This window comes from Apaloderma vittatum, unplaced genomic scaffold (genome assembly GCF_000703405.1).
Source record: "Apaloderma vittatum isolate BGI_N311 unplaced genomic scaffold, ASM70340v1 scaffold7209, whole genome shotgun sequence".
Taxonomy (NCBI): domain Eukaryota; kingdom Metazoa; phylum Chordata; class Aves; order Trogoniformes; family Trogonidae; genus Apaloderma; species Apaloderma vittatum.
Window position 1 is genome coordinate 24,078 of NW_009733486.1, and position 14,394 is coordinate 38,471.

The following is a 14,394-nucleotide window of genomic DNA, read 5'->3' on the forward strand; positions in this document are numbered from 1 at the left end:
GGTTATAGTTTTCTTTTGCTTCCTTTATATTAAAACACTGGCATGTGAAGATGCAGACACTTGTAAAGCCAGTAGTATTCCTTAAAGGCTTCACTGTCTCTGCTTGCTTTATAAGGAAGAGAAGAAAATCAGGGACTAACATTTTCCCTCTGTTACATCAGTGTAAATCCAGTGTCTTTGAAGTCAAGTCAGTGAACTGACCCTAGCTGAACGAGAGCCCAGCTTACCTCTTTCCTGTTCCCATTCACAAAACACATTCCTTGTTAATATTAAGGGCACAGTCCTTACTTGCTAATTAGCATTAGGCTCTAATCAGATAAAATGATCTACTTCATTAAAACAGACCCTACATCAGTTTGTCTTCATTACTGTACGAAAATAATCCCAGATTTGTAGTGCAGAAAGCATCCAATAAACCCAGGGCAGAAGCAGGTACACTCAGACTGATACTTTAATAGTTTAGCAGAGTGGAGAGAGAGATTCCTAAAGACTAGGAAGTTACAAATGCCATTCCACTTTGAAGAAAAAGAGATAAGAGCCAGGGAGTCACAGGCCACTTAGCTTAACCTCTGTGGTTTCAAGACTACTAAAACTGCCTGTGCAGGAAGCAGCGGAAAGTTACTTACAGACACAAGGGCTTAGAGATGACGACTCAGGCATTCAAACAAATCTCCCTGTGCTTTATGAATTTACCTGATGTTTTTTGAAGATAATATAGTGACAAATGATAAAAGGAATAGAATTGACACATTGAGATTTCTAACAGACATTTGATGAGGTGCTGTAGAGATTCGTTTAAAAGACAGGACCTCATGGGAAAGTGACCGAATACAATGCAACAGATTGTAAATGAAAAATGTTCGCCATGATCAGGCTGCATTTTAGCAGCGTAAGAGAGCTGTACATGACTATATTCTAATTGTAGACATGTGTAGACAGTATGTGAAAGAGTATTACTTGACAAGCAAGTAATCCGTCACAGATCGCCGTTACTATCTTTCAGCATGTTCAGCGAGACGCAAATGCCCTGTGATATCACACGGATGTAAAATGACCAAAGAGTAGGAAGAAAAGTTGAAACGGCTGCTGGTAACACTTGTGCCAAGTTTTCCTATCTCACCACTTACTTTGCATTTTTCACAGAAAAGAAAGGAGGGTGAACATTGGCACTTTTATACCTGCAGCACTTCAGACCAAAAGTGATCTATTTAAGTGACTACGCATTTTAAACAGTCAGGTTTGGTTAAAACCTATTTGAAAGCAGAGAGATTTAAAAATAACATCTATCTTAATATTAATAAAGAAAGCACTGCATTTTAACTCTGACGCTAGAGCTACCACTACTTAAAAGTGTCTTCAATGAAGAGTGCTAACGTTCAAACCCTAACACTCAGAGTTATGGCTCACATGAATTTACAGGGAAAGGAAAGCACATGGATAGCATCAGCTGCATATAATATGATTACACAGTTAAAGGACATCTGTTGTTATGTAGATTTCAACATAAATTAGGGTTATATACTTTCAAAGCACAGGACAGACCGAGCTCCCAAAAGTAACTTCAGAGATTCTACCAAGTTTTTCTATGTAGGTTTAAGTTACTATGCACGAGAGATGTTGGTGTATCACTGCAATAAGGAACTCATCTTGGCATCAGGGAACTCAAGAACTGCTCTGGCTGAGGGGAGCCTGTACTGAGTATTAGCCATGGGTGCAGGTCATTTCTAAAATTAACAAATCTAAACACAAGCATTTAATTTTTGACTGCACAAAGATTTGTACTTCTGTTATTTTTCTGACTAGGTAATGCTCTGTCCTTCAGAAACCTACACGCCTATTCCAACTGGTACAACAATCCACAGCCTTTTCAAAGGAATATTATGTCCCCTCTGGCCACATCTCAAAAGTATAAATCTAGCAGACTTCAGAAGAACATCATTACTGGCACTTGTCAGAAGGAACCTGAGAAGTGAATCTGTATTTTGAATATAAGCACCTACTCTTCTACCTTTAAAAACAAAAGCACTTTTCAAACATCTGCAGAACATATCATTGGAAATCTGCCTCTCCTTCCCGGTCAAATATCAATTCCAACACAAAAATCTTTGTTCAAATAATATTAAGCCTGTAAACGTTAATGATTAAAAGCCAGGAAACTCCGTGTTACTGGTGCCATTCCACCTCTAGCTCATACTGCTGGGAAAAGAAATGCCCCTATGAAATAAGCAAAGGTTTATGATGAAGACCTGTAAAGAGAGGACTGCAACAGCCATGCTGGCACATCTTGAAGCGACAAAGCCCAAAGGAGACCTGATGGAATAAAAAATCCTGGTACTGAACAACACATGGCTCATGCTGCTAACCCTGTGGGTTTAGTAGAACAAGATAAAGCTACAAGATACAAAAGGGAGAAACATGGCACCAAAAGGGCAAGTTCCTACGGCTGACATACGTACTCCAAAGGAGAACACAAAGAACCCTTAAGTCTTGATATCCTTTGAGAGTAATTTTCGAAATGCTACCGAGATCTTGCACAACTATTTTCTCACAGCAACTACAACTAAAGCCTGTGAGTTTCAGTGGTTTTGTTTTTCTTATTACTGTTCCTGCAAATTCATCCAGAGTCATAGAGTTTGGTGACTCATGCTTCATAGCAAAGGACTGGACACTTATGTGGAAAATAAAAAGCCACAGACTCAAATCCAGCAATTAAAAAAAAATAATTAAAAAATCCATGTGCACACAGTCATCCAGGAGCTTGAAAAGAATATAAACCCACAAGTTTGAGAGCGTAAGCCAATGGCTAGTTATGAAAAGTTATGAAGACATTTATCCGGTGGGCAAATTATTTCATTATTGTCTCCTGCAGAGTTTTCTGAACCTTCCTCTGAAACAGCTGGAAATATTTGACTAGACACATCAGTGTCTTAATGCAGTATAGCAACTTTGATTTTCTTAGGAACTACAAAATCTTTACGGAAGACAGAACAGATTCCACCTGAGATCCTCCAGAACAGTGCCATTGTGCACTATTAAGAGAATTAAGCAAAATCTAGAAAATGTATTAGGGTTAATCTCAGATAAGAACATGACTCTTCTTAAGAATAATTTGGGGGGAGGTTAACTAGGTTCTTCAAATTGTCAAGTAAAAGAACATCTTCATATGAGGAACTAAAAAAAAAAAAAAATAAAATTCCAGAAGAGATCCATAGGCTTCCCTAGATATATCACAGCAAAAATCATACAAACATACAAGATGAAAGTCACAGAATGACTGGCTCTTCCAACGAACCTACAAGTTTGATGTGGCCCAACTGAAATTTTCCATCAAAATCTGCAATAAAAAATTCATTACAGAATGAACACATGAGGCAGAACAAAATTCAGCATCAAATCCAGTAGTCACGAATTCAACATGGATGAGAAAAAGTTTGTGTCTGCAAAGCAAACCAGCTATGGACACAGGAAACAGCTATGAAGAACAAGGCTGGGCCAACTTTATTTAAATCATTAGCCGAGATTGGTCTACTCATGCTCCTGAAGACCTGTAATACTCCGTCAGATCAAGTCTGTCCCTGGCTGGCACACACCCGTAAAATCAAAGAGTAACTGTTCCGCTGGACGGAGTCCACGGATTCTCTCTGCAGCCCCAGGTCAAGCTCCAGAGGTAGCAATCCCAGTCGTGACTATTAATATGTGCTACTTTACCTGCATTGTAGTACAGGTCGGGTCTTTCCAGAATATCCCCTTCGTGGATGTAGGGCTCAATCCGATCATCGCCGTACAGATACTGCTCGCTGTCATCCATCTGCCGACTCTCCACCATCTCCAGCCACTGAGAGTTGTGCCACCGAAATTTCTCACTCTGGATTTTTTTAGCCGATTCCTCATCATATTCCTGTTAAAAATTACCACGTGGTATTTTAAGATGAGATACAGATAGAGCTGGTTGGTTTAAAAGGAAATGGCAGAAGCAGCTCACGTCAACAAAAGATGTAAGTTCCAGGGCTCAGTGACTTAAATCCTCTATGCAGTTTGCAGAGAATTTTGAGAAAACCAGGGAAAGACTTCGCAAGCACGAGGTGTTACTGTGGTTTTGTATATGCAGCAGCAAATCTTTCCTTCATGGTTTCTAATTTCACACAATCCAGAAAAAAAGTCCTGCTTTAAGCAGGAAAGTTCCACCACCACAGTCTCCTCGTTCGGTTTATCAAGAAGAGCCAATAACTCTCAATTTTCAAGGAGGATTTCAGTAATCACTAACAGTGGCCAAATACCCTGTACATCCTCATTAGATGAGCATTCATTAGGACAACTAGTTCCTACAAAATTCAACAAAAAAAGTTTTGTTTCATGAGCTCCAGTAAGACAGGATTTCATTTTCAACTTCTTGTCAAATTTCATAAAGCTGAATTCCCCCCAAAATTGTACATAACATTTTTAATAAAGAGGATATAGAAATTCAAGATATAAAAATCTGAGAGCAAGTTCTCTAGAAAGCTGAGGAAAACAGGATATATGCTCCTGCCACTATAGAAACAAAACATAGGCATGAAATTTCAGTCTGGATTACAGCCTAATTGCACTCAAGTGATCTGATTTTCAATAAAAAGGACCATCAGAAGTAAATGTCATGGCCTGTGGTCACTGCAATCAGCTGCTTAGAACTCTTCTAAACAGACCAGACTGTGTGGGCTGTTGATTACCGCTGTGGGAACCCAGACCTGTGGGCATTGCTCAGTTTCTCAAGAAACTGAAAAGATAGGGCACAGCCAACTACAGAAAACTCATCTACACATGAAATCTGCAGATGTTATCAGCTGCAGAAGATTCACAAATAACGCACAATGGGTAGAAGCTTTCAGTCAAAGGGCTGTGAACAACAATAGCACTCATAATCAGAGTGTTTCTACTCGTGGCAAGAAATATCCTCTTGAAACAGCTCCCACCTCACTGTTTTCTAAGCTAACTACAAAAGAACAGAAAAATTGAAAATAATTTCTTAACTCTCATGTTGCGTAGCACATGAACTAGGCAGATGCTCCTTGGAGATGTAGCTGGAGTAGTTTCAGGTTTTTAAAATCTGTTTTAAGTAGCACTGAAGGGGATGAAGAGCACTCACACAATTAGTAACAATACCCTGGCTACAGAAGTTGTAATTTCTTATACTGCTCCAGCTTAACATGCAAAAGTAGGTGTCTATAACCAGAGGTCAAAAAAACAGCAGTGAGGACAGAATAACTTGGCTTAGTAGTTCAGGTTAAACTTGTGAAACCCTTAAAGACTGAACTTGAGCTTTTAAATCGACTTAATATTCAACATACCTTGTCTTCACTGCTATTAACCTGACACAGGTAACACACTCTCTACCTTTTCCACCCTTCTGACTGGTCATAACACAAAAACCCAGCTGGCTCTGTCATTCCGCCAGCAGCTTCTCTGACGTCGCTAATGAGAACTGAGAGCATCCACGATTTCCTGGGCAGTGTGTCCCTTTGAACAACCACCACCCCTTATTCTACGGCAACGGGGTTTTAAACTTTAACCGGAGAAATGGCAAGTTTGTTTTTCTTGCCTTAAGGCAGAACTCCCGTTTGATGGGACACCCATGGAAATATCTGCAGACCTGGGGTTCTGATGAGTTTGTGGCATTACTCTAAATTTCCCCAACTCTACCTCCGATCAATGCTAATTATTAGACTTTTCTAATTCCCCTCAGCACCATGCTGGCACACACGCCAAAATCCTGGTCTCCTGCACAATTTCCATACACAAAGCAGGTGTCACCTGTGGGAGCTCTAGATATTCTCTTTGCCTAGTGGCCTTAAGCAAAATCTCAGGTTTCTGTCAGTCATAAAGCATTGCAGTAACCTTAGGCAGGAAGAAAGAAAACTAAACAAATCACACAAAAAAATAACAACCACACAGCTATGCTTTATACTATTTGGAAAAAGATTATATGTTTTTTCTGCCTCTTGATCTTTTCCCCGACTTGCACTCTCGAATAAAAGGAAAGGCAAGAAATAACAGCGCAAAACAAGTTTCCCTGGAAAAAGTAAGATTTATAAAATGACCTATAAGGAAAATACCAGAAAGGACACGACTTGCAGCGATTCCATCTGACCAGCACCTTGGAAATATCTTCTCTGCTGCATCTGCTGGAGCTAAACTGTGGGCTATCTCTTACGTCAGCCTCCAGTGGTTGCAAATTACTTACAAGCTTTAGAGAAACACCTTGTAACTGCCAGAAATCATACTGCAGTCTTAAGAAAACTATTCCCAGAAATCATGACTGCAAAGAAGTGGGGGGGGAAGCAAACAAATTTAACCAACAGCAAATCCGAGTAATCTGTGGGAAAACTGAATCCCTTTTACATTACCTTGTTTAGCTTTAAAAGTTCTCAAAAGCAGAAAGGCCAGCAGCTGAAGTAGTAACTCATACTTACCATAAATGCACTTTGAAAACATTTTAGTGTTCCCAAAGTTACAGCCTCAAACGAAACCCACTTGCTCAACACTGCTGTGCCATTCCACACCACTGTCGGAACATGCTGAACACAAAGAGACACAAACTTCTATCTTCCTCCTCCTCAGAAAAAATCAGTTAACATCTCAGATCCTCCTAACTGATTTTTTTTTTTTTTGCACAATGACAACAGGGCAGCATATTTCTATGCATTCTACGTTTCCCATCCTATATTAAGAGGCTTAAAATTCCCATTTTTTTTTAATGGGAGTAAAATAATTCAGTATTTTTACCTCAATCCTTCATCTAAATTATGGAAAACAGGAATAGCAACTAAAGGGCAAATCAGGAGCTGTAAAGTGGAGCTGTGATAAAATTCACAAGTTATCCATTCAACGAGTTTGGCTACTTTGTTACACTTGTACCTTGCATTTCACTGCGAATGAGCAGCAAGAACAAAGAAGTGAATGCACCAGAATCAGACTGATGATCAGTTTTGTCAAGAGTTTCAGTTTGGCAGCAATCCTAGAAAAGGATGATTTGCGAGAATCTAGAACAATCTACATAACCTCAGCGCAAAAAAAAGTTCATTTACGTACCGCTAGATCAAGAATATGTCTGTATATTTTCCACAGAAATGTGCAGAAACACCACTGGCTAAATGATTAATGGAATAACATTAGAATGGAAGAAAAGCTGTAAATGCAGGACTAGAGCCAAAAGGCACAAAGAAACCAAATTAAAGAAGTTTAGATCAAAACAATTCCCTAAACCACAGCAAGTCTTCCAGTAATTATATTTTGAGCTATTAAACCCTCCTCCTTTTTTTTTTTTTTTTTATTTTGTGGGGGAGGGGGATGTTTGTTGTTTTCTTTTTGGTTGGGCTTTGCTTTTGTTTTAAACACATGAAACACACTTTCTTTACTGAGAAACTGCTGCAAAAATGCAACCAGAAAACCAAACGCCGTGGAGATACAAACGTAGCTGTGTGCCCTCCAGCCCTTTTAAATGTTAGGCTACTAGAAAAGCTGCGGGTGGGGAACGAGAAGGTGGATAAAATGTGCCTGTTCTCCAATCCCTACCCCCCAAATATTGCACGTTCAGAAACATAAAAGGAGGAATCCTGAAGGTTGATTTTATTCTCTTTGGAGCTCCCTGACATCACTGTTTTCAACATTCGGTTTCCATAAATCCAGAAGTGTCATAGAAGATGTATGGTTCGACTCTGTGAGGAATGTGCCATCCTTTTTGAAGTTCTACTTCCAACTTTGTTTACTACTGAACCATTGAAATATTATGAAGCGTTAACTGGCCTATTATCAGAGCATGTCTGTTCCCTATCAGGGGTCCCCTTTGTCACTGGCTTCCGTCACACCTTGTATCTGATTAACACACTATAGGATAACACAGAGCTACACAGATCTGCTTTGTGTTCTCTCATAGCTGATGAAAAACAGATTTTCCTTTTCACTTTAATGTGGTTGCCCTTTAATTGGGTCTGTAATAGGGTTCATTTGATGCGATTCCTTGTACTGAACTAAAACTGCTATTCAGTAAGTAGAACGCTCATTATGTTCAAGGCTGGACTTGGTGCTATGTTACATTCTTCATTGTCTAACCACACCTAAAACACACAGTTTACATGAAAGGTTAAATTCACCATTTATTAAGAAAGAAAAGATTTCTATTGTCTAGCCAGACAAAAGCTAGGCACATCATTTGAACTATGTGCCTCTATAAACCAGGGAGAGAAACAGATGTTAGGGCTCACCTTCGGCAGGTGTCTGTAACACCCACCTTAGCGTAAGCACCACTGGAAGGCAATTCATTCACAGGCCACAAAAACCTTCTACCACTTAGACTCGTGCATCCTAGAGTCACTTCTTCGCAATCAGATCCGTCACTAAAGATATTCTAGTGGGAAGCTAATAGAAACCTGTGACATGAAGCTAATGGCAAGGCAGAGAAAAGAGTAAACAGTCACAACCTCTAAATTTAGGTGCCTATATAAAACACATACCATCCACAGGGCTCCTGTTTGTCAATACTGAAGAAAGAAACCTTCCCCCACTTCGCCCTCTTGAAGGAGTGTAAATAACGGAGATCAGTGGTTTGGCTCACCTTCCTAGTCTTACAGCTCCAAAGTGCAAGCACCAGTGCTGGAAAGAAATCTGCCCGAGACAGGTTTACGTGAAGACAAAAGCAATTGGGACACGCCTGCCCTACCTAACGCTGCCGGCGGTGTGGCTGTTATTCTACTCCACGTACGGTACGGCCTTTCCTGTTGGGTGCGTGCTCTGTGCCACAAAAAGCCACCAGCATCAGGGCAGACCAATTGCAAATTTAGAAAGCAGAAGCTGATCACTGAGAACACATCAGAAGCTCAGCCTGAAGCCCCCTGCCCTAACTGTTCTTACACCCATCTCTCTGTAGTCACAGTTAGAGGATAACAGGACAACAAGGGGCACCGTGGAAAGGGGGAGTCTTGACAAGTGAAAGAAGAATCCTTTTTCCTGGAGTGACTACAGCACCCTTCACGGAAAGGGGACACCAAGCTAGAGTCAAAGGTTATCTATTTTCAGAGCAGGCTGCCTACTCAAACAAAGCCCCCATCAAATCCTTGTGGTCTGCTTTTCTTGATTTTAAGAGAGCTGGCCAACATCTTGCACAGCTGGCCTCAAATCCCAGAGCACTGAGGGTTCACATCACATTTCTGCTGCTTACGTGAAATTCCAGCATTCCCAGCATGGAGGATTTGTGTCAGGGCACTTTTAGCTCACATGGAAAGATGCAAGCCATTCACTCACCCAGCTTTCCATAAGAGCCAAATGTTATTTGGCATTCGTTACGACTACTTGGGCAAAGGAGGAGAGCTGGAGAAACACCTTGGGCATGAGGCCCTTCCTAAATCCCGTGGGCAATGCTGTAGCTATCTAGATGATGTTTACTTCTGCAGGAAGCATAATGATCCACTCTTGATGGTAAGAGAAACAAGATGGTACAACAGGCCTGGATTCAAAGCTGCAGAAACATCAAATAGGAAAATAAGGGGAAATGGGGGAGGGGGAAGACCCAGACAACACAGTCCAAGGATCTGGTTATGGCTAATTAAATATCCTTTGAATAAATAAAGCAAATAATTTATCTGCAATAAGACTGAGCTAGCAGCAGAAAAAGAATGATAAACCTGAAAGATCAACAACCTCCTCAGCTCTTGATAGTATTGTCCAAGGCAAAGAGAGTAAAATCATCAAGTAAGCCGACATTTCTTTCCACAAGCTTTGAATTGCAGGTGTCCAGGCTTCGGAGGCAGAGGAAAAAAGAAAACTTTGAGTGCTTGAGACTCTTGCGCCAGCTGTTAATTCCAGGTTTTCTTCCCCTGATCCATGAGACCAGTCCCACTTAAGTTGTACAGGTACATTAAACTAGCTGCTTGGTTTCAGGACTGAGCACATGGGACTGAAGCATTCCTAAATGATCAATGCCAACTTTCTTTTTGACTAAATGAGTAACTTGCATCTACTAGAGCAAAGCTGAGACTCCTCAGCACATACTATGCTAAAGCACCACATCTGTTTCAGTTCATCAATGGCAGAGTCCAGCAAATGAGTATCTTGCATCTACTAGTGCAAACTGAGACTCCTCAGCACATACTATGCTAAAGCACCACATCTGTTTCAGTTCATCAATGGCAGAGTCCAGCCAAGCTATATTAAACAAATCATCACTAGTGTAACGTTTCCATAATTTCTGTGACAATTACTTTACTACAGAAAGCATATCTCCCCTAAGGCTTATAAGGCATCTGATTTTCTTCAGTGTTATTTCAATCACACTATATAGAGCTTATTGATGAGTGAAAGAAGCATTTGTCTCCCCAAGATGAAATTACTTTCAAATCTCCGTTCTTCAACATTTAGTTTCTGATTTCTATCATCAGAGAAACTAATCCTGTCAGCATATATGGAACAACAAGACTGAAAACTTAAGTTTTTCTTGTTGTGGATTTAGCAGAGATAAGAAGTTTCACCAATCTTAAGGACTATGTCTGTTCAGACACCTCAGAAGGCACTGGTTGAGTAAAACTGCCATACAACCCAACATCTCAGTGTTTACAGGCTGCCTGACTATATCCTCCGAGCTGAACAGCAAAACACCTATCAAGATCTGAGGTTCTGATCATTTACTCTTCCACATTTCTCACACCGCCATCTAGAACATGTTGCCTTTTTTTGTCTGTGAGCTTTGGTTCCGAGAGAAAAAGCGGGAGCAGCTTAGAGCATTGCTGAAAAAGCAATAAATTAGTGATTCTCTCCGTCTTCCAGAAAAGAGCGCATACTGTGCTTCCTCTTCCCCATGGGGGCATGGTGTTAGTTACAGTTTATGCAACTTGTAGCCCAACAGCTAAGTAATAAAGCTAAAAAGACCTCAGAAAGGGAACTCTAACTTACCAGTGGACACCATTTAAGTGTGGCACCGCTCTACAACCAAAGGAAAAAAAAAACACCACACAAACTACTCTAAACACATGTCACTGATACCTTCTCCCCATCCCCAACAATGGCAGTACCACATCATTTCCCCCCCTCTATTCCTCCCCAAAGGCCTAGAAGTCCTGTCCAGTGCTTCCTGCAAGTTGAGAAGCCTTTCCCAACCATCATCACAGCACTCCTCACTTACTCACAGCCAGCATAAAGATTACCTCTTCTTAGGAGGGAAAAAACCACAAGTATATTTTACTCAGATGTTAATATTGAATATGAAGCTATGTCTTACTCTACTTATTCTTCTAGATTCTATAAAATAAGTGTTGCTTAATAATACTAACAGAATTTTTCAGTAATTAGGTACTACTGTGCACCACATTGTAAAGTTCCCCCAGAAATCAATGCTCGAGACATTTGGAAATTGCGCTGGCCACAAAAGATTAAACAAGCGTTAGAAGCCCTTGGATTGTCCTGCCTCACCCAGAAGATAAAATTCTTTCTGCTGTTTCCACTGGAGACATCCCTGGAAATAATTAGTCTCGGTAAGCTGAACATAACACCCATCATAAATACGAAGTGCTAATTCATCTCAGTTGAAAACTTGCCCTTAATGAATGTGAACAGCAGCTTTGCCACTAAGTAGTGCAGCACAATTTTCATTCCATACCTCCACGAAGAAAAACCAGAGTGAGATAAAAAGAATTCCAACACAGAACAATGTTAAGTCATTTTACTTTTAGATGAATATTAAATTAGAAGGCATTAATAGCGACTGTAACAGAAAGACATAGTATTATGCAGTGTAAGTTACATCTCACACTATATACATCTCTCACTTTCAGAGAACAAGCTGCAACATGTGTAATTCAACTAAAGAAAAAGCTAAGTATGTTCTAGAGAAAACATTAAGGTAGTCAAAGATCATGCTCCTGACTCACTGTTAAATTCTCTTTGGCTGTAAGATTTACTTTCATGATAGCCTCTCTACTTCCAGGAGAACGTAGAGTCCGTACAATCCCAAGACACTACAAAATGCTGAAGTTTCTTTTTTTCATTAGAAATAATCCAGTTAAACAGGCCAAGGGGAATGCAACTTTTAAGTTGAATCCGTTTCAGACTGTCTTTACTTCAATGAAGAACACCCTACAAAATATTAATGCTTCTAGGGTCAAGGATTCCCAGAAGCAGGTTATACACGCTACACATTCTGTAAGAGCTGATAAAGCAACAGCACTTCATAATTTAGTATTCCTGGGTTTCTTCCAAATTAGAAGTTTAACACAAAACAATTGTCCCAAAAGTTTATTGTGATCAATGGTTGGACAAAACTAAGTCATGTTGCTAAAGGAAACCTATCCCAGAGTTGACGACAATATTAAAAAGTCCAATATCATACTGACTGTTCCCCCAGCAGAAAACAACCAGCTTCAGGATCACCGCCCACATTTTCTTTTTGAAACAAATACTGGCATCAGGCAATGTAGAAAAACTGAATAAAAGCTGCTGGGTAACCAAAGCCATTTGTTTGGAGAACTAAGAAACAATGAAATGTCATGTGATTTATTTCAGAATAAAAGCAGCCTTAATTTAAAAGTGTCTGTAGTCTAAAGCTATCTGGTATGAATTTTTGAAGTATATATGTACTTTTTGGACATTTGGTAGTCAATTCAGATTAATGATTGTCATTGTCCCATAAACACTGATATTTTACTGATATTAAAAATGTAGCACAGGAAAAATATTCGCATTTTGCAAGTTATTGCTACTTAGTTATGTTAGAATTCTCATGTAAAGAGGTTCTTGAAAGACAGATGATAAAGAAAGTCAGACCTACCGCTATAATATCCAGAGTGTTGTCACAAACTTTACGAATCTCAGCATTTTTATCATGCATCAGGTCTATAAGGTATGCTGGAGCCTCTGGAAAGAAACAGTTAAGGATAAAAGCCATGGGTTCTTCCAACTACAAATCTCATTAAGAATCATAGTCAGGAATTTTCCATCACATGTGAAGCTCAGCAGCCTCCCTCCAACCATTTTTTTTTAAAATAAAAGAACATTTTAAAGATACCAAAATATTATTAAAGATTGCCAAAGAAAAATTACAGGCCCCTTACAAAAGAAAATACATTCTGATCTGTTACAGGAAATCCATGCACCTAATGTTAGTTCATTCTTTGGAACGATTAAATCTTTTGAGACTCCTACTTTCGTAATCATTAGGGATTTTTCTTGTTTTCAAAAAAGTTTTCCAACGTATTTGTCTCAAAAGTACAGAAGATAATCTACTGTGCAAACAACGGCATTAATACTAGTCTTGTTCAAATCTGAGTGAGAAAAGTATTGTTCAACTATCAGCACTTTATCCTTAGAGATACAAATGCAATTTTTGTTTTTCGTTTTGTTTTTTTTTTTTTAAAAGCTAGCCACCTAGAAGTCCAAATAGAAGACAAAAAGCAACATCCCAAATGGTTCCTCACGTATTCCACAGAGCTTAAAGTAAAAAGGACATTAAGAATCTGCTCTCCTTACACGGGCTCCATTCAACCTATTCTCTACGTCTCAATAAAATTTAACATTCAGTTAGGGCTCAGAGACAGCTACTGCCTCTTCCCACAGTTTTCCGATCATATGAATAAGCCCAATGTCAGTGCTGACTAAAAGAGTAAGTAGTAAAGACAGAGTAAGAGCTATAAGTACCATACAAATAACTGAACAGATCCATGACATAAGGGATCTGAAGAACACATTCACTCATGAACAAAGATGTAAAAAAAGGAGAAAGAGCAAAGCCAGGAACACAAATCCAAGTCTCCACAGTGGGAAGATGATGGGAGATTTAGCCAAACATCAATCTCAAAGAACAGTTCGGTGGACAAGAAGTACAGAGCAGGCACCATTTATGTTGTCTAGACTGATAAAGAATTCTATTAAATTATTTTAATGCATGCAACTTCAGACTATGCAACACGTAAAACGGTGCGGTGCAAGATGTTTGTCTATGCAAGTTTTTCTACGGCCTACGATTTTGACTATGATTTACGAAACAAATTCATACAGTCATTCAGACTGAATAGGAACTAACAAGTCATCTGGTCCAGTGATCTCTCCCCTACCCGCTCCCTGTTTCAAAGCAAACTAACTTTTCATCTTTACTATTAATCTTGTCTTCCCTCTACATGCCCAGCCTGCTTGGATTTTTTCCTTCAGCTGAAATAAACCATTTACAAAGAAACCTCTGAGGTCAGGAGGTTTACTGCATGAGAAATATAGGCCAAGCATCAGTGATGGCAAATTAAGTACTGTAATTCTAGATGTTTAATCTTTAAAAAGATACGAGTTTCCTTGATAATGACATCTCTGGTGGCTTGGTGGAAGACCATCTGATAAAATACATAGATGATCTGGCAGACAAACTCATCGTCTTCCTGGTGGGAGGCA

At 39.6% G+C, this 14,394-nt stretch overlaps 1 protein-coding gene across 1 annotated transcript in view; it reads right to left on the minus strand.

Annotated features, from left to right (window-relative positions):
* KIFAP3 (kinesin-associated protein 3) overlaps nt 1-14,394 on the minus strand; it is a 64,347-nt gene that overhangs the window by 18,584 nt on the left and 31,369 nt on the right. Inside the window, 3 exon segments of the mRNA XM_009875915.1 lie at nt 3,709-3,898; nt 12,788-12,873; nt 14,291-14,389. Of these exon segments, the coding sequence (XP_009874217.1) occupies nt 3,709-3,898; nt 12,788-12,873; nt 14,291-14,389 (375 nt within the window).